The following is a 27,627-nucleotide window of genomic DNA, read 5'->3' as shown; positions in this document are numbered from 1 at the left end:
TCTTTCTTTCAGCAGTATAAGAAATTGACACATGTAATAGCAAATATTCATACAAAGAACAAGAGGAATCTCACATAATCTGTTACACTGCTGTAAATACTAAATGAACAGCAAATAGTCTGACATGGACTTTATTTTTTGGATTAATTTGCAGTTCACTGCAGTACCCTTGGTATGTTAGGCGCCATGTTATTTAGTTCTGTACCCCTGGACTTTACATTCTGTTTTAAAATCAGCCATCAGAAACATGAAATGTGTTGGGTCTGTCCACTTGTCCAACGTCTCATTCCTTCATGGTCTAGAAATTGAGACTGCAAAGATAGGAATTTTCTCGCAGTATGGCAACTGTAACCATAATACAGTGGGTTACATTCATTCGTACTAAGTCATACATACTACACCCATACAAACATGAATCTGTTTGATATACTTACTAGAATAGTCATCCTGACAAATAGAGAGCAACACAGATGCTTGGCACTGCATTAAACAAAAATGTCCACAGCAGATCAGAGGATGCATTAATACACACACAGCGGAAGGTCTGATACATTGTAATGCAGGCTGCTTCAGTTTTCCTGAACACAAACATTCTGTGCTTAAGTGTTTTCTTACACATTGCTTACCACAGCAGTTTGATTACATGACGTGTTATAGTGTCTAAGTGACATTGCCAGGGTTACATATTTATGCCCTGAGATGCAACTCCTGCATCCACATAGGCAACTCTAGCAACAGTGGTACACTTCACAGTGGACAGGATACAATAACTGGTCTATCAGAGTCCTTGACTGTCACGTGACAATGCATATCATTAGCCACAAAATACCATATCTGGTGTATGTAGATCCTCCTTGATACCTGGTTCACTTGGTTCTACTTCTGAGAACATCTGTACTTCCTGTACTCCAAGATACTTGCAGTATAGTTGTTCCCTTCACTGTGTTACCTGCCATCTTCATTAATCATGCAAAGCTAACATCAGTACTAGTGTGGGGGGGTACATTTGTATACCGCCTTTGCAGATGAGCTTCAACAAGGAGGAAGGCAGCAGGAAGGTACTTTGATGTGCCTGGAAGGGAGCCCTCATCATCCATCTTGCTAGTTGCACAAACATAAATTCTCTCTTCTCAGAGAAAGCCATTTATAAGTTCAGCCTCATGTGCCTTATGGTTTCAGCCAGTGTGCAGCATATTAAATATTACTTTGCACTTCTGTACTGTAACATACCTCTCAAATGTCCCTGACTTTGCTTCATATTTTTGACATATTTCTCTCAAAAGTTTTGATTTTCTGGAAAACTAATGAGGATTGCAGTCAGTTAGTAATGCCTGACATTACAGTCTCATGCTTCTTAATAAGAAAATGCATGCAGATGCAAAACCTGGTGTGCTATTATTTTTTTAGGAGAATTAAAGTAATATTTACAAAAAGTATGGCTGATTTTGGAACTTTTGTCCCGCCATTATTTTTGGTCTTGTCCAGAATTCTTGAGCAAAGATGTTGAGAGGTATATACAGTAATCTCTTATTTAAAGTGGCATCCATTCAAGTTATTACACACACTGATTTGCATTTACATTCAATAATGCTTTGCATGTTCTCGGTGCATATGATTTTATATAACTGATTAATTTCAACATTCAAATCCCTTATCATAATACAGTCCAGACTGAACTGCGAAATATCATGAGTTGTTAAAAAGTTCAGGAAATAAAAAAGATGATGTGTAAAAAGCTGTAAATTATTACAAATTAGCCATAAATGAAAAACTGATTTTAGTTCCTGCAATGTAAGCAGTCAGCATTTGCCAGTGCCAATTGCATTAGGGTTACAAACAACTAGAGTTGAATTTAGTGCCATCTTTTGGTGAGGAAACAGCAAAGTTAATTGAAAATCCACTGCTTGATAGGCAGATGTCTTCCAAAATGTTTCTTATGTTTGGAGTTAATCATTTTATGATTAATGTGCCTGCTTTCATCACTCTGGCTGCCTAACACTGCAACCTTCATGTATATACTGTCTTCATCATCAGAGCTCTCCTGAATGGGTACCATCATAAACTGACTGCTTACAGTTTGTCCTTTGAGATGCTGTTTCTCACTGTGCTCTTTGACACATGTACTTTCACAATAATCAGTTTCATCTGCTTCAATGTTTAAATCATCACAAACGGATCTTGTAGAACACTGAGAGCATGTTTCAGAGCATATGTGTAAAGGTCTGTCGTCAGAGTAGGAAGAATTCACTGTGCTGTCTCTTAATTTAGCCAATAGGGTCTTCAGATGAGTTTTGTCCTCCACATGATCAGACAAATATGTCTCTTGATTTGGCAGCAAAGCTTTATACTTCAGGTCTGAAGTTTTACCTTCTATCTGCTGCTGATCTTGTGCCTTTACTGACTTTTGAGGACAAACATTCATTTTAAATGAGCACATTGAATCAGGGCTAACAAACCTCTGTTTGCATCTGTCTTCACTGTTCTCTTTTATGCTTCTTTTATCTTTGATGTTGACAGCACATTCAGATGCCTGGTAACCAGTGCTTACAAATGTATCCAATCCATGACATGCTACACCTATTTTTATATGATCTACTGGTCTGTCACCCAAGTCACAGGAGGCAATGCTGTTAGAATGATGGCAATCAACTTCTTTTGAATCCAAAATGCACTCGTGCTTTGCATCAGTCATAAAGTCTGCTTTTGCCACTACACTGCTCAATATATTATTAATGGCTATCTTGTCAGACTTTAACGATTTGTCTGGAGTTTTCACTGAAATCCCACTGTCATTACTATGTACATCATTAGACTCTTTCAGGCTTTTTACTTCCATGTCAGATTTATTGACACTATCATCAACTGGAAGATGAAAGTTCGGTATTGGAAGCTGGAAACAGTTTACGTGTGCACATTTGCTTAAACCATTATCTTTTCTATCAGACTTCAGGATACTGTGCTCATTACTTTGTTCTGCTTCCCCTGGGTTGGCAAGGCTGCCAAAGCTCTGGTAGTTATCATCAGTAAGCAAAGAAGGGGAATCTGTGCCATCATATTCCCCAAGACCAAACTGTGGAATAAATGGTGGCAGGGAAGTCCAGTTTTCAACTGTGTGCTCTGCAAAAAGAGGACTAATGAAATTACTACTACAAATGTGAGGTTTGTCTGGAGACCAGTGGGTTAAACCAGACTGGCACATTTCCTGAAGTTGCACATTCATTGCTTCTCTGTGTTGCAGTGATGCCTCCATATCTTCTCTCAGTTTTCCTTCTTCATCTATACTATAACACATATCATTAGTAAGCATCTCACTAGACTTGCAGGTGAATCTTGCGTTACTATCACCAGTCAATAGATCATCTGTGGGGTTCTCACTGGATGGAGGCATTTCTGATCGTCCCACAGCCGGAGAAGAAAACATTGTGTCTACTATCACAGCTTGCTGCTCTTGTCCAAATGGCTGAGAAATGAGGTTATTAAAACTCTGGTATCCGTCTGCAGCCAAACCAGATGGATGCATCCTTAACTTGCTGTTAAAGTGCTGTGAGTCATGCATTTCTGATACACATAAGGATGCACACATTCCTTCAGACATCTCATCTACAATCACTGTTTTCCTTAGTGTGCTTTTGTTACCATTGATGTCTGGTAGACAATCATCAACGCAGCTTGTAAATGACTTATAATTACTACTTTCAAGATCCCTTTCCCCATATTTTTCTTTGTCAGGTGTAACACACTCAGGTGCAGTATGATGGAAGAGAACATCTGACCAAGAACATATATTGTTTGATGAGTTTTTAAAACTATGGTGATTTAACTCAGGCAACTCAGATATTGCTGCTTCAGGATAACCCCAGTCTTTAGAACGAAGGGGTGGATTTGTGTAGGAACAGACAAAGCGGGGATATTTACTCTCTGAAGCATACAATGGGAATTCAGAAGAGTTATCAAACAATTGCTCTTTAATTTGGAATTGGGTTTTCCTATCAGGCAATTGCTCTTCAGACTGCCTGTTGAACAAACGATCCTCAGGTAAAATAAGTTGCTGATTTACTAGCAACTTTGAGAAGGGATCACTAAACCAGTTTTGAGAACCAAAGAGCAAGCCAGACACGCTGTCATTAAATGATCTATCACCTTTGAAAATTATACAGTTATCTTCATCCAGGCTGCCGGTGTGTTTGGGATAATCTTCAAAATTGAAGTAGGATCTGCAAAACATTAAACATTTTATTTAGCACACACAATATTATGAAGCAGAATGTACTGTTTTATGCTTTCTACTTTTACATTTACTAATTGCTCTAACACTTGCAAAAATCACTATGTATCTAGAAACCATTTTCCATAATCTTAGTGGCATCCTAAGAGAGTACACCAAAAGTATATTGTTTTAAAATTCTTTCTGTTCGCTTGTTAGTTCTATATATGCTGCATGATTAACTTTTTTGCTGTTTTCTCTGCATGTCCAGTGTTTAGAATTTCTGTCAAATCTGACTGTATTAGATTCACCTTTTCAGTTAGTCCTTTGCATATTTAATGTTAATTTTGCTGCTGATTCTGTATACATTCCATGCCTTACTTACTTTTGGTACTTTTTATGCCCTATAATTAGCTTTGTTGTCAGTTTTATTTATGTTCTGTTTGACTTTGTTGTCTGCAGGTGTATGCCTCATGTTAAGATTTTATTATCAGTTCTGGCATGCCCTACATTTATCTGCTTTTTCTTTTTTTATTTTATCCCCACTGTGTATGTGTGCATTATATACAATAATACATTTGTTCTTTTTATGCTGCCACATTATTGTCAATAACTGCTCTTACCCTTGCTGCTGATTTATGTCCTTGCAATGCTAATTTAAGTGTGCTTATCTGATGTCAGATTATGAATTACATTGCATATTTTCTGTTGTAAACTGTGTCTTTACCTCTGCTGTATAGTGTTTCTTCACTATACATTATTCCAGTTCTGCCCAAAAATGTGTCATGATAACCTTAGTGTGGCCATGTGGCCAGTAAGAAAAAATTCCTGATGCTAGTATCAGCAAAGAAAAAAAAATCAGTCAGCATGGCAAAAGCACAGTAGTGACATGACTAAGTGACACACTTTGTGGAATGCTGGTATGCTATACATTTTCAGTAAAAACGATACTTATCATTTTCTAGCACAAGGTAAAGTTTACCTCCACCAGTATTAAATATTACTATGCCTGACCATTTATGCTTCTCAAAGACTCACTGACCATCTGTCTTCATTTACTATCATCTTACATCACCTGTTGCAAAGTATGTATGGTATGGTATGGTATGGTATGGTACGGTACAGTATGGTATAATATGGTATGGTATGGTATGCTACAGTATGGTATACTGTGGTATGGTATGGTATGATATGGTATTGTACAGCCTTATTTGACACTGTCTATTACATAGTCCCTACAGGAAATAAAATCCTTTGCTGCTGCTCATGAATGATGATAACCACATGCTATCATCACAAAATCTAACATTTCACTCCTAAGGAATACAGCTGGATTACACTATTATAAGTAAACTAAATGTCACTATGAGATCGGCTCCCTACATAGCTCATTTTACATGTTTCCATCTGTACTATCTAAACTGTAAATTAATGGCATATATTGGTGGTGGGTAAGTTTTTTTTTTAACATGTGTGACTCTTTATTTATTTATTTATTTATTTATAGTACAGTTTGTTATATATACTTTTATTTCTACTAAGTCTGTTCCTGTTGTTGTACTTGTTTTTGTTTCTGCTGCAAAAAGCTTTCAACTTTTTTTCTTCTGTGTTTATTTTTTGTATCTTATTTTGATTTCTATGTTTAGTATTTTTAAATTATTGTTTTTTTTTTTACTTCATCTGCTTTCTGGTTCTTCTAGTCAAACACCTTTACTGAATTGTCACTTGTGACACAAACAAATTTACAGTCATATAAAAGTAATCAAACTATGTTAAAATAACAAACATTATCCTTCACATACATATTGCTATATACCATATAACCTAAGTGATATTACATAAATTATTCAATTTCTGCCTTTTTTAAGCAAGAAACATCTGTATTAAACCATCACTTACTACACAGACAATCATACATTTATATAACATACATTTATATAAATGAAAAAAAAAACACCAACACAATCCTAAATGCAGGCATTTTACATCACAGACCATACCGACACACTCCCAGTTGCAAACATTATATATGACTTATAATCTACACAATTTTTCTCACTCAAATATTACTTAGCTCATTTAAGTACTACTACCTTTTAGATCTCATTCCTCCCTTGTATGTGTTGTTCCCTCAATTTCCATTTTTTTTCCTAAGTAGTTTGCTCCTACCCTTTTCTCTCTCAATTTCAGTTGTTTTACCTGTTACTATATTCACTACTTCCAGTATAGTTGGTTTAGATTTTGATTTCCATTTTCTAGAAAGCAGCCACCATTATTAGATACAGCAAGGCCTTACCATTGGCACCCACCATTATTAGAAGCAGCAAGCCCTTACCATGTCTAGGCAATTCTGATTCTGTATCATACCTCAGATAATCATCTCCCTTGTCAGACCAATCTGCCCACCCAGCATCTCTGACAGTGGATCCCACAGGAAATCTTTGAAATCCATCAGCTTCCCATACTCCCAGAAAATATGTTCCCAATTATCTCTTTCTTCCCCTTCACACCTCTAACATTTACTGTCTGCCAGAGGAAAAATTCTCTGGAGTCTACTTGGGGTATAAAAATATCTATGTAAACATTTCCTGGCAAAAATCCTACATCTTTTAGATTTTGTTCCATATTTGGGAGACATACATTTATCCTCCCATTGTTTGTTTGTGAATTGAAAAATACACTAAACCCAACAGGGTAAACCACTGGAAATAAACAAACAAAACACAGAATTCACGAACTGCACCAAGCCGCTTTAATGAATATCTAAAAAGGCTACAAAATACTTATAAGTATTTTGGAGCCTTTTTAGCTCTTCATTAAAGCGGCTTGGTGCAGTCTGTGAATTTTGTATTTTGTTTGTTTATTTCTTTGTGAATTGCTTATGCAGTCTCTTCCAAATCCTTTCTAACCTCCTCTAATTAATTTGTATAGTTATACAATATTTTATATGCTCTACTAATTATTTATTTTTAATGGCAGCTTCTCTTCTAGATTCTATTAGAAACTCTACCAGTGCTGGTCTTTGGTTTAGGACCTCCTATTTCTTTCTCTTTGCCTATACTCTGATATTAATCCCTGATAGAGAAGGGAATTTCTAACCTGCAGTCCAAATAAATTCTTGATGTCTTCCCAATCTATCATCTTTCCCTCTCTAGTTATTTGCTCCCAATACCTTGGTTCCTTTGCCAGTTTTCTCCAATAAATTCCGGCCCCCTCTTGCCTATTGTCTGTATCCATAATTGCAGTCATCCCAAATGGCAGAATCTCCTTTTTCTATTCCTGTGTTGGTTTAGTTCTTAGAATAATTTCTGCTGCTTTATGGATATAATAGTCTGCATAATTATTGTTATTCTCCTTAAAGGCCTGCATCCAAAATTCCACTGTCTCCTTGTTTCATGAGCTTGCCCCATGTTTCATCATTATCCCTTTCTGTTTTGAATTATAGTTTTCTGCTTGTGCTATGTACAGGAGTCTTAACTGTGTATCTCTGAAATACCCCTTCAAATTGGGTAATCCCAATCTGCCCTGTTCTACTGAAAGAATCAGATTATCCCACTTGACTCTTGCCATCTTCCCCTCACAGATAAAGTCCTTCAGCTCTTTATTAATTGCTACCCACAACTTCTTCTCTGGTTGATAAAAATATGCCTGACCTTTGTATAAGACTAATGGGACTAAAAACATTTTAACTGCTTCTATCTTACTATCCATATCCATATAACAAAGCTTCCATTTTCTCAGTTTTTGTATTAATTTTTGTTTAGTCTCTTCCCACATATCCTAAGCTGCCATACTAGAATCACTTGTAATCCATACTCCTAAATATTTCGGCGATATTGTAGTTCACTGGCTCACCAGATGTGCAGTAGCAAGCACCACCCAGACCCAGCCCGAGGTGTATTACGTCACTGTAAAATATTGAATATTAAATTACTGGTACTTACGTATTATCGCAACCATAATGCATTCTATTTTCGCGAAATGACTTCATCAGAAAAGCAGGGGAACTGTGAGCCTGTATGTGTCTTACTTCTTTGTACAACTCTGGAAAAATCTTCCTAAATCAACCACTGAGAAACAGTTGTGATTCATGGTTGTCGCATCCACTACCTCCGAATGAAGCCATTTTCTTACAAGTATTTTGTGTCTCTATTCCTTACTTATGCCATGAGGCTGTTCTTCTTGAAAGTCAGGCTCCTTTTTAAGTTTTTTTCTCGTTCTTACTCCACTTAAAACTGTGCATTAAGGTGATGTTAACCTACAGTTCACATACATTTGTAGTAGCAGACAGGGACTCAAGCTTTTATGCTAATTTCTCAACATCGAGTCGTTTGCAACCTGCTTGCGAAAACCCAATGTATGTGACCATTTTCTGCCCCAGAAAAACAGGGACAGCTTACTTAATTTTTTACCATGTCACATTGCATTAGGGATGTTTTCTGGATTTTAATTAGTCGACAATGACATTAAGTAATCTACATTTGGATTTGAATACTTTGCTAATTTTTGACATTTCTGCATGTACTTGTATTCTGCTTTACGTCTATGCATATTTCAAGTGGTGACAGAAAACAGCTGTAAAACAACAAATCGCTCACTGTTTATTAACACATGAGCTATTTCATTAAACCATAATGATAGTTCACTGACACACACTTCCAAAGACAGTTTTGCTATATATTTCTGCAGGAGAATGGCTCGTAAATGAACTGCTTCACCTGATCTGAATGTGGTTGCGATAATATGTAAGTACCAAATTACACTATACAAATGAGTAACAGTAAGCGTTATCAGATCACATATTGTAGAAACTAAATCATAGCTCTTTATTTTTTATTTTCATATTCCAAGAACTGCAAGTAGTTAACTTTACTAATGACGTTGGCACTGATGCAGCTTATGCACAGAAGAAGCATGAGGGCAGTAAACACTTTCCTAATTATACGTATTTTTTTGTGCTATATTGTGCGAACATTAGCAATCAAAACACATTAGCCGAAGAACTAACGGTAACAGTTTTACAGTTTTTACTGTCCAGGAAGGTAATTCTGTTTGTCAGACTCACTGCTAATTTCTGCTCCTTCTGAAATTTACATAGTTCTTTTACATTATTGTGGATAGTAAAATGTACAATTCAATGCATTTGTTTGGTTTAAGAGAATTGCTACTAAACTAGTGTGCCCATTCCATATTTCAAAACAGTAATAATCAAACAGCATTTGTTCTGTAAAGATAAAACATAGAAGGATTGCATCCAGCTACAATAAAGACAACAGCAACTAATATTATTCCATAAACGAGACACAAAGCCACCTGCCATTCTTTTTCCTGATCAGTTCAAGAATTTACACAGGAAAACATTTATTTATTTATGTGCATTTCCCAGGAAAGGTGGCAAGCATGCTACTCTACATATGTAGCAGATTCTTTGCATTTAAGATTACTCGTATTGTATGCAGGAGTTACAGTAAAGGGGTCGTGTTTACAAAAAAAGTGCTTGTGTTTACCATTACATTGCTTTGTATTGTATGCACCGGCTAATATGAATGGCATGTCGGTCATGCCTCATTTCATATGCAGGTTCGGTCGTCAATCATCCGCACCACGCCCACTCCTGTGCAAAACTCTGCGTGAGCCAGTAAAGTAAAATGTCACCAATATTTAATTTTATCATGTCCCCAATAAATATGGGTAATCCTGAACCAGTTCACGCGTGGGTACATGATTTACTGCTATTTCCTTTGTTTTAGCTTCATTAATTTTGTATCCTGAAAAGATGTGAAACTGCCTCAAAATGTTCCATAACACTGTAATGTCTTTTTCTGGTTTTGTCAGGTACAAAATAATATCATCTGCAAATAAAGTCAGCTTTTCTTGACTACCATACCAATTATATCCTTGAATTTCTGAGTGCCTTATTTTCTTTGCCAATGGTTCTAAATATAATCCAAATAATAAAGGGGAAAGAGGATACTCCTGCCTGGTTCCTCTGCTCATGCAGAAATTATTAGAGAGGACCCAACCTACTTTAATTTTTGCCTCAGATCCCTCATAAATTCTCCTAATCAACCTTATATTTTTTTTCAAGAAATGCAAATGCTTCCATTGCCCTGTTCATAAAGTCCCAGCTTACTCTATAAAATGCTTTCTCTGCATCAAGACCCACCAATAACAATGGTATTTTCTTACATTCTGCTTCCCTCTGGATAATCAATGTTCTGTTAATGTCAAATGTTTGCCTCCCCTCCACACTTTTTAGTCCTGATTCTTGTTTACTAGGTCATATACTTAAAAATACTCAAAACGTCTAAAAATCACTCCATTTGTAAAACATACCAAATACATAACTATACTGTTAGTTCATAGTTGTATGCAAAAAGACAGATTTCTAATAGCCCCCCCTCCCCCACAGTTAAGGTAACTTAGGAAACTTAAAATAAATATATGTATATAAAAACATAAAATATAAAAATGTGTCTTGTTCACCCAAAAGCTATCAGTCCATATGCCACAAATAATCTCTCTCTCTTTCTCGTTTACTCACCATGTTGTACTTTGGGCAACGAGCATCTTTCAGAACTTGTTGCTTCTGTAGCAGTTAAGGGTTTTATGGGCTCAGGTTGCTAGCCCAAGGCTCGACCCTCCTTGGAGGGTGCACACGACACAGTTGCAAGCATACACTCCTACCTAGGGCCAGTTTAGAATGTCCAATCCACCCACTGCATGTCTTTGGGATGTGGAAGGAAACGTGAGCATCCAGAGGAAACCCACAAGAATGCAGGAAGGACATTCAGACACCACACAGAAGGCACCCCAGCCGAGAATTGAACCAGAGAACTCCTTGCTGTGAGGCGGCAGGGTTAACCGCTACATCACTGTGCCGCCCATGCTATAAATAATAGTGGGATAACAAATAAGATGACTAATTTTTGCAGATAGCAATTTTAGGACACTATTTAAGTAAATATGGTAATTCAAAAGTACAGTTTTGTACCTACCATAAATGTAGATGTTCGAGGATCTCCATTGCTGCAGTCCTTGTATATGGGTATTCCGCTGTCCACAATCGGCCCGAATACCAAAGGGCTAGAACCGGCGTCGGTCATCGGCGCCCGAGACTGACGTCAGTACATGCCAGTACAAATGCGCATGACCGACGCCATAACCTCAGTCTTTCTTGCCTCAGACGTCAGAATGCAAAAAACACCACCCAAACCCCAACCTAAAAAGAAAAGGGGGGAAGGAGGGAGGGAAAATTGGACTGCAGCAATGGAGATCCTCGAACATCTACATTTATGGTAGGTACAAAACTGTACTATGTTCTTCATCTCCCATTGCTGCAGTCCTTACATATGGGTAGAATCCCAGAGCAACGGAAAAAAGGGAGGCTGGCCAACTAAATAGCATTAGGAGCTGCTAACATGCCCTGTAAGATTGCAGTGGCAAACCCAGCCCTAGACCTAGAATAAAGAGGTAAATGATAATGCTTTGTAAAGGTATGTACAGAACTCCAAGTAGCTGCCTCTAGAATGTCTTTAGTAGCTACCCCTCTCAAAAAAGCAGTAGAGGTGGCCGTAGCCCTAGTAGAATGAGGCTTGATCCCAACTGGAACCTCCTTTCCATGATGAGAGTAACAAAAAGCAATACAATGGCCAATCCACTTGGAAATAGTTTGTTTCGAGACAGCTTTCCCTCGTGAAGTCAAAGCAAACGAATCAAATAATTGTTGAGATCTTCTGAACTCTTTGGTTCTGAACAAATAATACCTTAACTGCCTATGTACATCCAAAGAATGCAAAACTTTTTCCCCTTCATTTTGGGGGTCAGCATAAAAAGTAGGCAAATGTATAGATGGTTCAATGCCACATTAGAAATCACTTTAGGCAGAAAAGTAGGATTAGTACGTAAGGAAACTCTGTCCTTGTGAAAAATCAGAAAAGGTTCCACTGCCATGAGGGCCTGTAATTCAGATACCCTTCTAGCAGAAGTAACAGCCAATAAAAAGCAGTCTTCCAAGACAACAACTTCAATTCAGCTGTAGCTGCAGGTTCAAAAGGAGGCAGAGTCAGCTTTTCCAAAACAAAATTAAGATCCCAGGTAGGAGTAGGAGCCCTCCGTGGGGGTCTTATATTCTTTGCCCCTCTAAGAAACTGTTTAACCAATGGATGTGAAAATAAAGGAGGGTCACAATCATAGTGAGCAGAAATAGCTGCAGCATGCACTTTTACAGAAGAGAAGGACAAACCCTTGTCCAATAAAATAGTCAAATATTGCAATGTACAACTTAAATTAGGCAATTTGACATCAAAGCCTTTAGCTGAACTCCAAAGAAAAAATCTCTTCCATTTATCAGCATAAACCTTTCGAGTACTAGGACGCCTGGCTTCCAAAATAACATCCAAAACTTGTTGAGGGAGCTGAAGGCCCTCCTTCTCTAAAACAGAATGCGCCAGGCTGTCAGGTGTAGGGATTGCACCCTGACATTGAGAAAATGATTGTTTTCCTGAGACAATAAGTGAGGAATCTGTGGTAATGGCCAAGGTGTTCCATGAATTAAGCTCCTCAACAGAGGGTACCAATGCTGATGAGGCCAATCCGGTGCTATAAGGATCATGCAAGGTTTGTCCCTCCTGACTTTCAACAGCACCTTTGGAAGAAGAGGCAAAGGAGGAAAAGCATACACGTGAAGGTTGCTCCAACTGAAGGATAGTGCATCTATTTTCCAGGCTTTTGGATGAAACAGCCTTGTGCAAAACAGTGGCAGTTGGAAATTCAGAGGAGAAATGAACAGATCTATGTCTGGAGTTCCCCAAGCCCTGGTCAACTGAAGAAATACCTGAGGGTCCAATTTCCATTCGTGAGGATCCACAATCTGTCTGCTCAGAACATCTGCTAACGAATTTTGTGCTCCTGGCAGAAACTGTGCTCGAAGAGTGATGTGCAGATTCAAAGCAGTTTCCCATAACAGCATTGCTTGTCTGCAAAGAGGGTAAGAATGAGTTCCCCCCTGCTTGTTGATGTACCACATGACAGTTGTGTTGTCTGTTCGAATCAACACCAGTCCTGGTTGAAGTAGGCTCTTGAATCCTTCCAAAGCAAATTGAACTGCCAGCATCTCTTTCATGTTGATATGCAAGTGAAGTAGCTCTGGGGGCCAAAGGTCTTGAATCCATTTTCCTCTGAAATGAGCTCCCCAGGCTGATTCCGAGGCATCTGTCGTCAATATCTGACTTGCCTCTGGTTGGGTCACAGAGAGCCCCTTGTTGAGGTGACATTCCTGAGCCCACCACAGAAATTCTTTCTGAATGCAAGGTAGAATCCAAATGACAGTGTCCAAATCGTGGCTGTGTTGAGTCCAAACGCTTTTGAGATACCATTGTAGCTTCCTCATATGCAGTTTGGCATTGGGAAGTACTAGAATGCAAGATGCCATGAACCCCAAGGCTTGAAGGACTGTCCTTGCAGTCAGCCTGGACATTACTGATAGCTGTTGGAAGTATAGGTGAAGATTTCTTTGTTTGTCCGGGGTAAGAAATGCCATCTGAGCAGCTGTATTCAGTCTTACACCCAGAAAACACATCTCTTGTGAGGGTACTAGACTGGACTTTATTTCGTTCACAGAATACCCTAGGCAACTTAAAACTGTCATTACATACTGCAGATGTTGAAGAAGTTCATGCTTGCCTTGAGCCAGAATCAAACAGTCGTCCAGATAAGGATAAATTTGAATTCCTGTAAGTCTGAGAAAAGCTATTACTGGAGCCAGGACTTTTGTGAATACCCTGGGCGCAGTAGACACGCCAAAGGGCAATGCAGAGAACTGATAATGCAAATTCCCATTCCGAAATCTCAGGAATTTTCTGCAACTGGGCCTGATAGGAATGTGAAGATAGGCCTCTTTGAGATCCAGAGTCACCATCCAGTGATCTTTGCCCAGCATAGGTAACAGCTGTTGCAGTGTTAACATCTTGAATTTTGGAATTTCCAGAAAGGTGTTTAGAATGGACAAATCCAGAATTGGCCTCCAAGTATTTCCTTTCTTTGGCACTAAGAAAAGACGGGAATAAAACCCTGTGCCTCTTTCTGCAGAAGGTACTTCCTGCATTGCTCCCAACTGAAGCAGAGAAGAAATTTGTGCCTGTGCTTCCAGTCTTTGCTGATGAGGCACATCCGGCATACCTTTGAAAGGAGGGAATGTGTGAAAATAAAATTTGTAGCCTCGATGTATTATGTCCAATACCCATTTGTCTTGGGTAACCAAATGCCAATTCCTTTTGAAAAGTCCCAGTTTTCCTCCTAGAGAAGCTGCCAGCAAGGCAGAGTCCGGCAGCTGAAGACAAAGGTCATTGGGTCTGTTTCCGAAAGGACTGACCCCTGCCCTCCCCAGCAGAAGGGGTAGAAGAACTCAAAGACCTAGAAGTAACAGGGCCCTGAGAGGAAGCCCTACCTCTACCTCGCCGACCTGCCCCTAGATTGATAATCCGAAGAGGGAAAGACCATCCCTTAGCAGGCCAATTCCTACTGAACTTAGGGGCTGAACCTGTAAAAGTCCTTAACTGTCTGCATAGACTTAGCTTTTTCCTCCATTTTTTCAAAACTGATTCTACTGGAGGGCCAAAAGAACATCAGATTGCAGAGGAGCATCCATAATTCGAGCCTTAACATGCTCCGACAAGGTCTGATCTTTAAGCCAGGCATGCCTGCGAACAACTGAACTAGTAGCAGCCACCCTGGAAGAAGCCTGTAAAGCATCAAAACCACACTGCAAAGAATGCTTACCAACTTGGTCTGAAGCATGCACTAAATCCTGAAGCTCCTTACATTCAATACCTTCAGCTAAAGCATCTACTTTACATTTCAATTGGCCCAGCAAATAATTTTGATACCTGAGCATATGAAACTGACAATTTAAAGCTCTCATAGCCAAAGTAGAAGAGGTATACAGTTTTTTACCCCACCTATCCAGGGCCCTAGCATCCTTGTCCAGAGGAACTGGATTCCTAACCACAGAAGCCCTAACACCTTTGGGGCCTTGAGTAATAGTTTCTGGATCAGCTCTAGGACTCTTATATAAGTACTTGTGAGCTTCCGGAACCCTGTAGTATCTATCTGGTTTAACCGGGGCAGGAGGCAGAGAATCTGGGTTAAGGGCAGCCTCAGAAAATACATCCTGAACAACATCCAGTACAGGGGGAATAGCCAAGGGCCTATGCTGAGGCAAACACAAGAATTCTCTTAGCCTTTTTCGAGAATCAGAATAATCCTGGCCCTCCCATTTGAAATGTTCCCGCATGGAATGCAAAGTCTCTGAGAAAGAAAAATCTTCTGGAGGGGATGCAGAGGGAGTAGTGTCCTCAGCCTCTGAATCAGAATAGGGAGGGAAATCCTGAAGTTCTTCTACAGAGGAATCTGACTCATTGGAAGACTGAACCAAACCCTCCAACTCTGTCTCTACCATGGGTCTCTTCGCAGGGGGGGGCATAGAACCCCTAATTAAAGTAATCAAATCTTCAGCCATCTTTAACATGTGCTTCCTAGGAGCTGGACCCTGGGGACTAGCACCAGCAGGGGCAGACTTAGACTTAGAATGGGCTTTGCTTTGAGAAGGAGGAGGCCTAACTACCCTATGAGGGGAGGGAACCACTGACATCAGAGAAGCACCCTCAGCCTGGCCTAACACAGGAGAAGCCACTTCCTGTAGTAACAAAGGCTCCCCTTGAGACTCAGGTAAACTTTCAGAAGGAGCCGCTGAAGTAGTCAGTGGTTCTCCAGAACCGGCGTCCGGAGTGGACGACTCATCCTGTTTGGACCGCAAAGACTTCTCTTTGCGTTTTTAGAAGAACCAGGCGTCGGCGAATCCGATGGCATGTTGTAATTACAACGTTTACCAAACACCAGCCTAGCACAGTCCAACCGACGTTTAATAGTACGCTTGTTAAAAGTAGCACAAAAGCGACACCCAACAACGTCGTGCTCAGGCCCCAAACAAGGAATACAGAGTGAATGGTAATCCCTATGAGGAATCTGTTTCCCACAAGAAATACAGTTATTAACTTTTTCTGACATCCGTCAATACTGAGGCAAGAAAAAGACAAAAGTGTCCCCAACGGGGTACTTAGCCCAACTTGGTCTCCGGTCTGAAACTCGAAAACTGACAATTCCAGAACGCCGAACGGCACTTGCAAATGCTGCTTCTGCTTAGGACCACGCGGCAAGAAAGACTGAGGTTATGGCGTCGGTCATGCGCATTTGTACTGGCACGTACTGACGTCAGTCTCGGGTGCCGATGACCGACGCCGGTTCTAGCCCTTTGGTATTCGGGCCGATTGTGGACAGCGGAATACCCATATGTAAGGACTGCAGCAATGGGAGACGAAGAACATCCAGGTGTCACCACTGAATTAAGTTTTAGTTGCCATAATAATTCTATACATTCAGTTCTAGATTCCCAGGGACCTACTCTCAGATCTTTCAAAATCTTATTCACTACTACAAATCTTGAGTCGAAGCTTTTGTAACCTCCATGCTTCATGTCTAAATAAGGCACTATTCATATTTTCTATAAAAAACATCATATATGATGTTCATAAATCCTTTTTCTCAAGGGGCACTCTGTCTTACCTATATAACAAGAATTACAATGCTGATCGAAAGCAGCAAACACCATGCCCATAATCCCTCACTTGACTACATAACTTAATTTTATAAGTTCATTTCCTTTCTGTACTGACATTGCTTGCAATCCCATCTCGCAGTACAAAAATTTGGGGGCGGGCCGACTGTCATTGTCACAAACAACTGGGATGTGACTATTTGATAGTTGAAAACACGACAAGTTCCTGTTGACTTCTGAAGTGGACCACTGATAATACTTAGATTAATGTTACAGTTATGTATTCACCATAACTCTGCACCTGAGTTGTCTGTTTTCATCCTTCCTCACTTCATGCATCTGAGATCTGACAGTGGATCCATCCTTAGTCACTGTGATAGATTTTAGGCTCTGTAGCTCATGCTCCTACCCTTACTCATAATCCCTCTCATTTCCTTAGTTACCACAGATTGAGTTTGCCCTCTATTCAGTTAACTCTGACATTACAAAGTTGTATGAACCACTAACAATCTCTGAGACAAAAAGTCACAGAGATATTACTAAAGAGTAAAAATGGTGCAGAAAACAGAGAAGAGAGTTCTGAAACTCACAAAGCAAGACCATTAAGGAATATCCTTCAGGGCATACTAAAAACAATCAAAAGAATGGGGGACTGGGGGGGGAGGCTGAGGAAGGATGCAAACAAACAACACAGATGCAGGGTTATGGTGAGTACATAACTATAATGTCTGATGTTGTCTTTTTGTCGATTTCTCAACTGATGGGATAGAGCCCCCAGCTAGAATGGTCTTGGGGGGTCCTTAAGGAAGGATATTATGGAGTACAGCAGAGCCAAAAGCTGTTCTATTCTTAGATAAGATGTCTAACTTGTAAAGAGCTATAAAGGTATGAACACTGGACCACACAGAAGCTGCACAAATGTCATCTATGGACACTTTGGAGCAAAAAGCAAATGATGTGGCCATAGCTTTGGCATGTTTGGGTAATAGCAGTCCTTTACTTTTGTAAAAAAACGCAATGCAATCAGTGAGCCATCTGGCTAAGTTATTTTTGACACTGCTTTGTCCAATTTAGCTTTGGAAAAGTAGACAGTCAGTTGTTCTGATATCCTTTGGTCTTTAGATCTGTGAATGTAAAATCTGAGTTATCTATGCACATCTAATAAACAGAGCATATAGTCACCTTTGTTAGAAAAATTTAGGAAGAAGACTGGTAGGTTAATTGACTGAGTAAGGTTAGCTTTTGAAACCACTTCAGGTATAAAGGAAGAATTGGTCTGAAGGGATACTCTTTCCTTATGAAAAATTAGGTAAGGAGGCTGAGAAGAAAGTGCATGTAGCTCTGATACCCATCTAGCCAATGTAATGGTAATGGTAATCAAAAAACGTGTGCCCCGGGATAAATACTTTAATTCTGTTCTGGCTATAGGCTCAAAGGGGGCACTGAGTCAAGGCTTGAAGGATAACAGTAAGGTCCAAAGGATGGATATGGTCTTTAATAGGAGACCGGAGCAGCAAAGTGCCTTTAAGAAATACTTTGCACAATTTCAAGGAAGCTAGGGAGGAATTCTTCTTGCCAAAGTGAAACTTTGATATTGCAGCTAGTTGTACCTTAACTATCAAATAACTGGCCTTATAATTAAAATGGGAGTCAGGAAATCAAGAATAGCTGGAACTGGTGCTGAAAAGGGATCTAGATGTCTCTGTTGGGCCCAGATAGAAAATCTTTTCCACTTGATCTTGTAAATCTTCCTGGTATAGGCTTTCTGGGATGAGACAAGAATGTGGTGAACACAGGCTGAAAGCTTGGAGTTTCTAGCCATCATTGGAAGTGGAGAAACATGATCAGCTTGAGAGATGGCATGTCTGGGAGAGGCAAGTTGGATGAGTGAGACTTAGGGTCCTGAATAGGATCCAGCACCCCCAGGGAGAGTGAACTAGGTGGGGGCCACAAGAAGGGAAACCACACTTGGCAAGGCCAGAATGGGGCAATGAGGACAACCTTGCTCTTTCTCTTCCTCTGTAATGCTTTCTGAATAAACTTGGGGATGAGAGGAGTTGGAGGGAAGGCAGTAGACTGGAGGGGAAATTGTGGACTGCAGAGTCTCTTGGTGACTCCCCCTTGGGAGGGGATCATGGCAAAGTACCTGCTGTGGTTGGTACTGAGGAGAGAAGCAAAAAGGTTGCAGCATGGTTGACCCTACTGGCAAAATATAATTTCTGCCATTTCTGGATTGAGAGACCACTCATGAGGGAGTTAGATGGATCTGCTCAGCTTGTCTGCTAGGATGATGGCTTCCCTGGAATATGCTTTGCCAAGAGAAACAGTTAAGAGAGATCACCCATTGCCAAACTCTCACTGCCTCCCAACACAGTGGGTAGGATTGGATCTCCCCCTGTTTGCTGATGTCCAGATCACAGACACGTTGTCTGTCTGAATAGCAATCATTCCTAGAGGGAGGACATCTTGAAATTTCTGCAGTGCTAATAGGATTGCTCTCATTTCTAGGATGTTGATTTAAAGTCTGGCCTCTGTCTTACTGTCCTTCCAAAATAATGCCACTCACCCTAGTTGGGTGGCATCCATAGTCACTTTGGCATTGGGCACGGGTAGTGTAAAAGGGTGGCCACGAACAACTTCTTGTGCATGCATCCACCATGCTATGTAATGCTTGCAGATGTTCATGATAAGAATGAGTGCCATTAGTGGACGGTGTCTGATTGACCACTGTACTGCTGGAGTCCACTGTAACATTCTCATGTGAAAGTGAGCCAGAGGTACTAGTACTATTGATGCTGCCAACAACCCTAGTAATTGTAAAATTAATTTGGCTAGGGGTGAACAAAGAGCAAGAATGTGTAATGCTTGTTTTTGTAAAGTGTTTACTCTTTTCTGTGGCAGAGTTGCTATTTGTGTTCAGGTATCTAAAAGGGCACCAATGAACTCCAGAGACTGCATCAGGAAGAGCTGTGATTTGTTGCAGTTTATAGTAATGCCTAGTAGGAGACATGTGGAGCAAGCAGTCCCTGGCTTGAATGAGTAGAGGCTTGAAAGAAGCAGATAGTAGCCAGTCATGTAGATAAGGACACATTTTGAATCTCTGAATCTGTGTAGTAGTCTCAGATGAGATACAACCACTGACATACATTTGTTGAACACTCTGGGAGCTGTGGTGAGTTCAAAGGGCAGTTCTCTGAACTGGAAGTGACTGGCTCCCAGCTGGAAGAGCAGATACCTCCTGGAACACTTGTGTATCTTAATATTATAGTACACATCCTGGAGATCTACAGATCACATGCAATTGTGGTGGGATGGACGTAACTATCTGGAACTTTGAAAGCTTTATGAAGCGATTCAGATTGCCGAGATCTAAAACTGGTCTGAGATCCCCTATCTTCTTTGGTACTAAAAATAGTAAGTTCTGGATCTTTGTTGGTCTGGGGGAGAGGCTAGATGACTCTTTTCCTCAGCAGCTTCTCTATTTGTATGGTTGCTGCTTTCTTCTAACATGGTGGAATATCAGGAATTCATTTGTTGCATTTTGGGAGTAGAAGAGAAAATGGTATGCAGTAACCTCTGGATATTATACTCTACACCCAAGTGTCTTTGGTACTGGCTATTCAGGCTTCAGGGTGTATAGATAAACACCCATGACTGCCATTAGAGTACATCAGTTGGGTAACCCTTCAAGGATGCTAAAAATGCTTCTTGGAGAAGGGTCCTCTGAAGCACTGATGTGGTGGAACACTTCTGCCACTGGGACGGCGTCTTCCATTAGAGTTCCCTCCTGTGAACCACAATTTTCTGCCACCTCTTTGGTTTCAGCAGAAGGTTCTTTGAGGAGTAGAAAAAGGGATTCCAATGACAGACAAAGTCTTGCCATCTTTTTCACTCCTAGAGAGAGTCTCCTTTATCTTGATAATGAACGAGGTTTATCCATCAAAGGGGGCATTGATGAACTAAGACTTGAAATGTCCCACAAAATCACAAATGTGCATCCAGGCATGCCTCCAGATGGTTATTCCTAAACCTGCTGATCCAGTTGTTCCCTCTGAGGCACAAGAAATTAATCACATAGAAGAACTGTACATAGAATGAAGGGTGACAAGTTGGGAATAAACTGTCTTTTTGTCCTCCATAAACATAAGGGTACTGGAAAATTGTCTGATCAATTCCCTCTGAAATCTTGTCACATGTGCCAGATAATTCAAAGGCGAGTGTGAAGGTCACTGAAATGTAGATACTTTATCCACATCTACCCAATGCCCTAGATTTCTTATTAGGGGGATGGAAAGAACAAACTCTGTTCCATGAGATCTTGCTTAGGGGCTGCTGCAACCACCATAGCATCCACAGGGAATCCTTGCTCCAGTCATCCCTATCTTTTGTGCTATGAAGTATTTGTCAGGTAATTTGGGTATCCAGATCCTTTCAGGATTGGCAGGAGATAAGTATACCGTCTCATTTGTTGGGGGGGACTACCCAGGTTGTAGTTGAGCTGGTTCCAAAAGCTTCAAAGAACACTGACTCCTCTTGGGAAGGGGGGATCAGAAGTCTAATCACCTTTCTGTCTCAGAAGTTCAGGTGTTTCACCAAATAAGATGTTCTCAAGGGGTGATCTCTGGGACCATTCCCCTTCATTGAAGTCAGTGTCTTCAGTTAAAGACTCTTGTGGAGAATCTAGGTGTCGCCTCTTACACGTCAGTTTCAGAGATAGCTCTGCAGTGGGAAGTTCCACAGAAGACTCTGAAGCACCACTCATCCTGAATGAGAAAGTACAGTTGTGTACACTTACCATAAATGTATTTGTTCGAGTGTATTCACTGTTGCAGTCATTACATTTGGGTAATCTGCTGGCAGGTTGCCCTCAGTCGGCCTGAATAACAAAGTCTTGGGTCCTGCGTCGGTTGCTGTCTCCTGTTCCATGACGTCAGGGGTATAGAACATGCAGCCGACACCATTTTAATCAGGTTTTTCTTGCCCCAGATGTCAGCTGCCCCCCAAATGGGGAGCAAATATATATAGAAAATATAAATATATATATAAAATATAAATATATATATATATATATATATATATATATATATATATATATATATATATATATATATATATATCTGTATGCATGTATTTTAGAACACAAAAAATTTTCCACCAACTAAAAGCAAATACACCACAAAGGCTTTTCAGTATAGTGAAGGAAAGAAGAGGTATTATAATAGAGAAGAAAGGGGGCTGGTGGGTGGGTAACCCGGACTGCAACAGTGAATACACTCGAACATTTACATTTATGGTAAATGTACACAAAGTACAGTTTTGTACCTACCATAAATGTAGATGTTCGAGTGCTAATACAGCTGCAGTAATCACAGATGGGTTTTCTGCCGTCAGGCGGTCCCTCGGTCGGCCGAATTCCAATGTCTTGGTCCGGCGTCGGTTGTTGTCGCTTTCTCTTCTGATGTCAGTGAGGCCAGAGTATATAAGACACAGCCAATGCCATGTTCTTCAGTCTTTCTTGCCCCAGATGTCAGGTGCAGATGTCAGGTGCCCCCAGAAGGAAGGCAATACATAAATAATGCATATATGCAAATACAAGCAATGCAATATAATCCAAAAACAGTGGTAGCAAGCAAATAAAACATAGCAGGATAACCCATTCAGGTAGTATGAAGAGGTTGTTAGGCCCCATGCCTTTACCAAGTGGGGAAGGAGGATGGGAAACCTGTACTGCAGCTGTATTAGCACTCGAACATCTACATTTATGGTAGGTACAAAACTGTACTATGTTCATCGTGCATACAGCTGCAGTAATCACAGATGGGTAGAGTCCCAAAGCTATGCACAGGGTGGTAGGTACTAGGAGGAACTGGGTTGAGCCAGAATGCCCTGCAAAACAGCAGTGGCAAAGCCTGCTCTTGTTCTGGAGTATAAAGGCAGGTGGTAGTGTTTTGTGAAGGTATGTACAGAACTCCAAGTGGCTGCCTCCAAAATATCTTTGGTAGGAACTCCTCTGAGGAAGGCTGTAGAGGTAGCTGTGGCCCTGGTGGAGTGAGATCTGATACCTGTAGGAACAGATTTCCCATGATAGGAATAACAAAACCATATGCAGTGGCCTATCCACTTTGAAATAGTCTGTTTTGTAACTGGCTTCCCTTGAGCCCCTACAGCATAGGACACAAAGAGTTGTTCTGATTTCCTGAAGGACTTTGTTCTGTCCAAATAATAACGTAGCTGCCTATGGATGTCTAAAGAGTGTAGCAGCCTTTCCCCTTTGTTTTGAGGATAGGGGTAAAAGGTAGGTAGGTGAATGGCTTGATTTAAAGCTACCCTGGATACCACTTTAGGTATAAATGATGGGTTGGTACGAAGGAAAACCCTGTCCTGATGGAAAATGAGAAAGGGCTGCACCGCCATGAGGGCCTGTAGTTCAGAAACCCTACGAGCTGAAGTGATGGCCAGAAGGAAGGCTGTTTTCCAGGACAAATATTGCAAATCTGTTGAGGCAGCTGGTTCAAAAGGAGGCAATGTTAATTTTTCTAGTATGTAATTAAGATCCCATGCTGGTATTGGTTGCATCCTTGGTGGTCTAATATTCTTAGCCCCTCTGAGGAACTGTCGTAAGAGTGGGTGAGAAAATAAAGGAGGATCCGTGTTGAATTCTGCAGAAATGGCTGAGGCATGGAATTTTATGGAAGAAAATGAAAGTCCACTGTTCAGCAGCTCAGCTAGATACTGTAATACCTGAGGCAAGTTCAGTTTTCTAGGGTCCTGGCCTCTTTTCTCATTCCAAGAGCAAAACCGCTTCCATTTTGCGGTGTAAGCTTTTCTGGTAGATGGCCTTCTGGCCTCCAAAATGACATCCTGCACCTCCTTGGAGAGTAGGGTCTGTTGTGGTGTTAAGGAATTTTCCATGCAGCGAGATTGAGTGTTTTCAGCTGACTGTGAAGAGTTTTGTAGCTGTGCTGAGTCAGCAGAAGAGGCATTAGAGGCAGGGACCAGGGAGGAGTATGTGTTAGGCTCCTCAGGAGTGGGTACCAGTGTTGCCTTGGCCAATCTGGAGCAATCAGTATCATCTTCGGTTTGTCTGTTCTTGCTTTCAAAAGCACCTTGGGCAGAAGAGGCAGAGGTGGGAATGCGTACACTGTCCATGCTGTCCAACTGAATGAAAGGGCGTCCACTCTCCAGGCCTTTGGATGAAAGGTCCTCGAACAAAACTTTTCCAATTGATGATTCCTGTGGGAGGCAAAAAGATCTATGTCTGGCCTCCCCCATGCTTGGATTATTTCTGCAAACACCTGAGGATGTAACTTCCATTCATGTGGATCTGTCATATTTCTGCTTAGATTGTCTGCCAGTGTGTTTTCCAATCCTGGCAAGTACTGTGCTTGAAGTTCGATTTGTCTTTCCAGAGCCAAGTTCCAAAGAGTCATGGCTAGTCTGCACAAGGGGTATGAATGTGTTCCTCCTTGTTTGTTTATGTACCACATTACCGTGGTGTTGTCTGTTCTTATCAGTAATTGTCCTGGATGAAGGAAGTCCTTGAAAGCTGTAATTGCATTTATTACTGCTAGCATTTCTTTTTGATTGATGTGAAGGTGCTTTTCCTTTTGGGACCATTTGCCCTGAATGCACCTGTCCGTCATGTGCGCCCCCCAGGCGTAGTCTGAGGCGTCTGTGGTTATGACTTGCTTTGCTTGAGGCTTGCAGAATGGGAGGCCTGTGTTTGCTTGACATGCTTGAGCCCACCATAGATATTCCTTTTGCAAACATGGAATTATTGGTATTATTGTTTCCAAACTGTGACTGTGTTGAGACCATAGGTTTTTTAGGTACCATTGAAGTTTCCTCATATGCAGCTTTGCACATGGGATTAAAAGAATGCAAGATGCCATGAATCCCAGAGCCTGCAGGATTTTCCTTGCAGTAAGCCTGGTACTTTTTGCTAGTGTTTTAAAGTACTGAGATAGTTGCCCCTGTTTTTCTGGCATAAGGTAGGCCATCTGGGTGTTTGTGTCCAAGTTGGCACCCAGGAAAGTTATTTTCTGAGATGGTGTTAGCCTTGATTTCTCTTTGTTGATTGTATATCCCAGAGAAAGCAGTAACCGTGTCACATATGCCAGATGTTCCAGAAGTATGTGCTTGCTGTCCGCTTGGATCAGGCAGTCGTCCAGATAAGGGTAAATTTGTATCCCTTGAAGTCTGCAGTAGGCAATCACTGATGCCAGGCACTTTGTGAATACTCTGGGTGCAGTAGATAAGCCAAAGGGCAATGCAGAGAATTAATAGTGGATTGAACCTGCAAGAAATCTGAGGTATCTTCTGCAGCTTTGTCTGATTGGGACATGCAGGTATGCCTCCTTGAGGTCCAATGTTACCAGCCAAAACTCCTTGCCCAGCATGGGAAGAAGCTGCTGTAATGTGAGCATCTTGAATTTTGGTACGAGTAGAAATGTGTTTAGGATGGATAAGTCCAAAATGGGTCTCCAGTCGGATCCTTTCCTTGGTACCAGAAAAAGTCTTGAATAAAAACCTTGACCTTGTTGGTGAGTAGGTACCTCTTGAATAGCTCTCATGCTTATGAGCTTTGAAATTTGCAGTTGTGCCTCTGCCCTTTGATTTTGTGGCAGGTTTGGCATGCCTCTCATTTTTGGAAGAGTGTAGAATTGAAATTTGTAGTCTCTGTTTATAATGTCCAGGATCCATTTGTCTGTTGTGACAATATGCCAATTGCTTGCAAATAATGCTAATTTCCCTCCCAAAGGTGCTGCCAGCTGAGACATGCTTGGCATGGAAATGAGGGAGTCATTGGGTTTGCTTCCTGTATTGTTGTGCACTGTCTTCGCCACCTCTTGGTGCTGGAGTTTGCCATTGTCGGCCTCTATATGATCCTTGTGATTGCCCTCTGCCCCTTGTGCGTCTGTATCTACCTCTTTGGGGCTTGTCAGTGGCTGGAAAGGACCAGTTTTTTGAAGGCCAATTTCTGCTAAAACGTGGTGGTTGGACCTGTAAGAAAGCTTTGACAGTTTGCATAGATTTGGCTTTTTCTTCCATTTTCCGTAGTATCTCCTCAGCATTAGTACCAAACAGCACATCCTTTTGTAAAGGGGCATCTAGAAGTTTAGCTTTCACATGATCAGGTAAATTTTGTTCCCTAAGCCAGGCATGTCTGCGAATGACTGATCCGGTAGCAGCCGCTCTACTTGAGGCCTCTAGGGCATCATAACCACATTGTAAGGTGTGTTTACCCACTTGCTCTGCACTATGCATCATATCCTGTAACTCCTTTAAATCTGGTTGTTCAGGTTGAGACATTTTGTTCCTTAATTGTGATAACAGGAACTGTTGATATTTAAGCATATGAAACTGACAATTTAAAGCCCTCATGGCTAGTGTGGCCGAGGTATATACCTTTTTACCCCACCTTTCTAAAGATCTTGATTTCCTTTCTGCAGGAAGTGGATTCTTGGCAGTGGAGGCCTTCAATCCCTTGGGGCCTTGTGAAATGGTTTCAGGGTCAGCATTATGGCCTTTGAAGAGAAATTGGTGAGAGCTGGGTACTCTGCAATACCTATCAGGTTTGACTGGTGCAGGAGGCAGAGAATCCGGGTTAAGACAAGCCTCCGAATAGACATCATCCAGTATGTCCAAAACAGGGGGTATAGCCAGAGGTCTGTGTTGAGGTAACAAAAGAAATTCCCTAAGTCTTTTCTTGGAATCTGAAAAGTCTTGGCCTTCCCAATGGAAGTGTTCCCTCAAGGTGTGCAAGGTTTCCCCAAAGGAAAAATCCTCAGGAGGGGATATAGAAGGAATGGACTGTTCTGCATCCGAATCCTCAAAAGGAGAGTAAGAGTGTTCCTCTGCATCAGAATGTTCTGATAAAATGGATCCCTGATCAGAAGAGGGAGAATCTTCCTCCACTCTGGGTCTCTTGTCTGGAGGGGGTTGAGAACCTCTGATAAGAGTAATTAAATCCTCAGCCATTTTAAGCATCTGTTTTTTAGGCATGGGACCTGGAGATGGGCCCTGTGCAACAGGCCTCGTGGGATGCCTGGCTGCTTTGGATTTAGTAAAGGCCTTAATTGAAAAAGAAGATGAGGGCCTAAATACACCATGGGTGGAAGTGGACCTGTCCACATTAGTAGGCTCAACATTAGCCGAGGCTTCGGTTGTAGTCTGGGAAAGGGCTGAGGACCCAGCGGTCTCGGGTACAGAGGACACCGCCAAAGGAGTGTCGTCGGTAGTCAGGGACTGCAAAGGCGTCTCGCTGAGAACCGGACCACGTGTAGCCTGTTTTGGCGTGGTGTCGGCGGGGACCGCGGGCCTCGTGTATCGGTCCTTTTCCTTGCGTTTTTTGGACAAAACAGTAGTCGGAGTGTCCGACGACATTTTATAATCAAAAGCTTTACCAAAATAGTGCTGGGCGAACTCCGCCCGATGCTTAATAGTGCGTTTATTGAAGGTAGCGCAAAAGCGACAGCCCGAGACGTCGTGGTCTGGGCCCAAACAAGGTATGCAGAGGGAATGGAAATCCTTATGCGGTATTTGCTTCCCACAAGAAATACAATTAACTTTTTCTGACATCGGTCTGAGGCAAGAAAAGTTTCCCCAACGGGGTACTTAGCTTTAATGAAGACTTCGGTTTCCAAAATATTCGTAATTCAGGAGCTGGCCGACCGGCACTTGCGAACTGCTTCTGCTTCGGGCACCGCACGGCAAAAAAGACTGAAGAACATGGCGTCGGCTGTGTCTTATATACTCTGGCCTCACTGACGTCAGAAGAGAAAGCGACAACAACCGACGCCGGACCAAC

At 41.2% G+C, this 27,627-nt stretch overlaps 1 protein-coding gene across 2 annotated transcripts in view; it reads right to left on the bottom strand.

Annotated features, from left to right (window-relative positions):
• Window positions 1-75: 75 nt before the first annotated feature.
• The window catches only part of LOC122816783, a 796,947-nt gene continuing 769,395 nt past the window's right edge, over window positions 76-27,627 (bottom strand). For both annotated transcript variants that reach the window (XM_044089804.1, XM_044089805.1), the window contains one exon: window positions 76-4,214. In XM_044089804.1, coding sequence (XP_043945739.1) covers window positions 1,886-4,214 — 2,329 coding nt within the window. In that variant the 3' untranslated portion in view covers window positions 76-1,885. The remainder of the gene's footprint in view (window positions 4,215-27,627) is intronic.

Source organism: Protopterus annectens, chromosome 12.part0 (assembly GCF_019279795.1).
Source record: "Protopterus annectens isolate FY-2018-M chromosome 12.part0, PAN1.0, whole genome shotgun sequence".
NCBI classification, from domain to species: domain Eukaryota; kingdom Metazoa; phylum Chordata; order Ceratodontiformes; family Protopteridae; genus Protopterus; species Protopterus annectens.
Note: the sequence above shows the minus strand (reverse complement) of the source record. Positions and strands in the feature narration are given on the sequence as shown.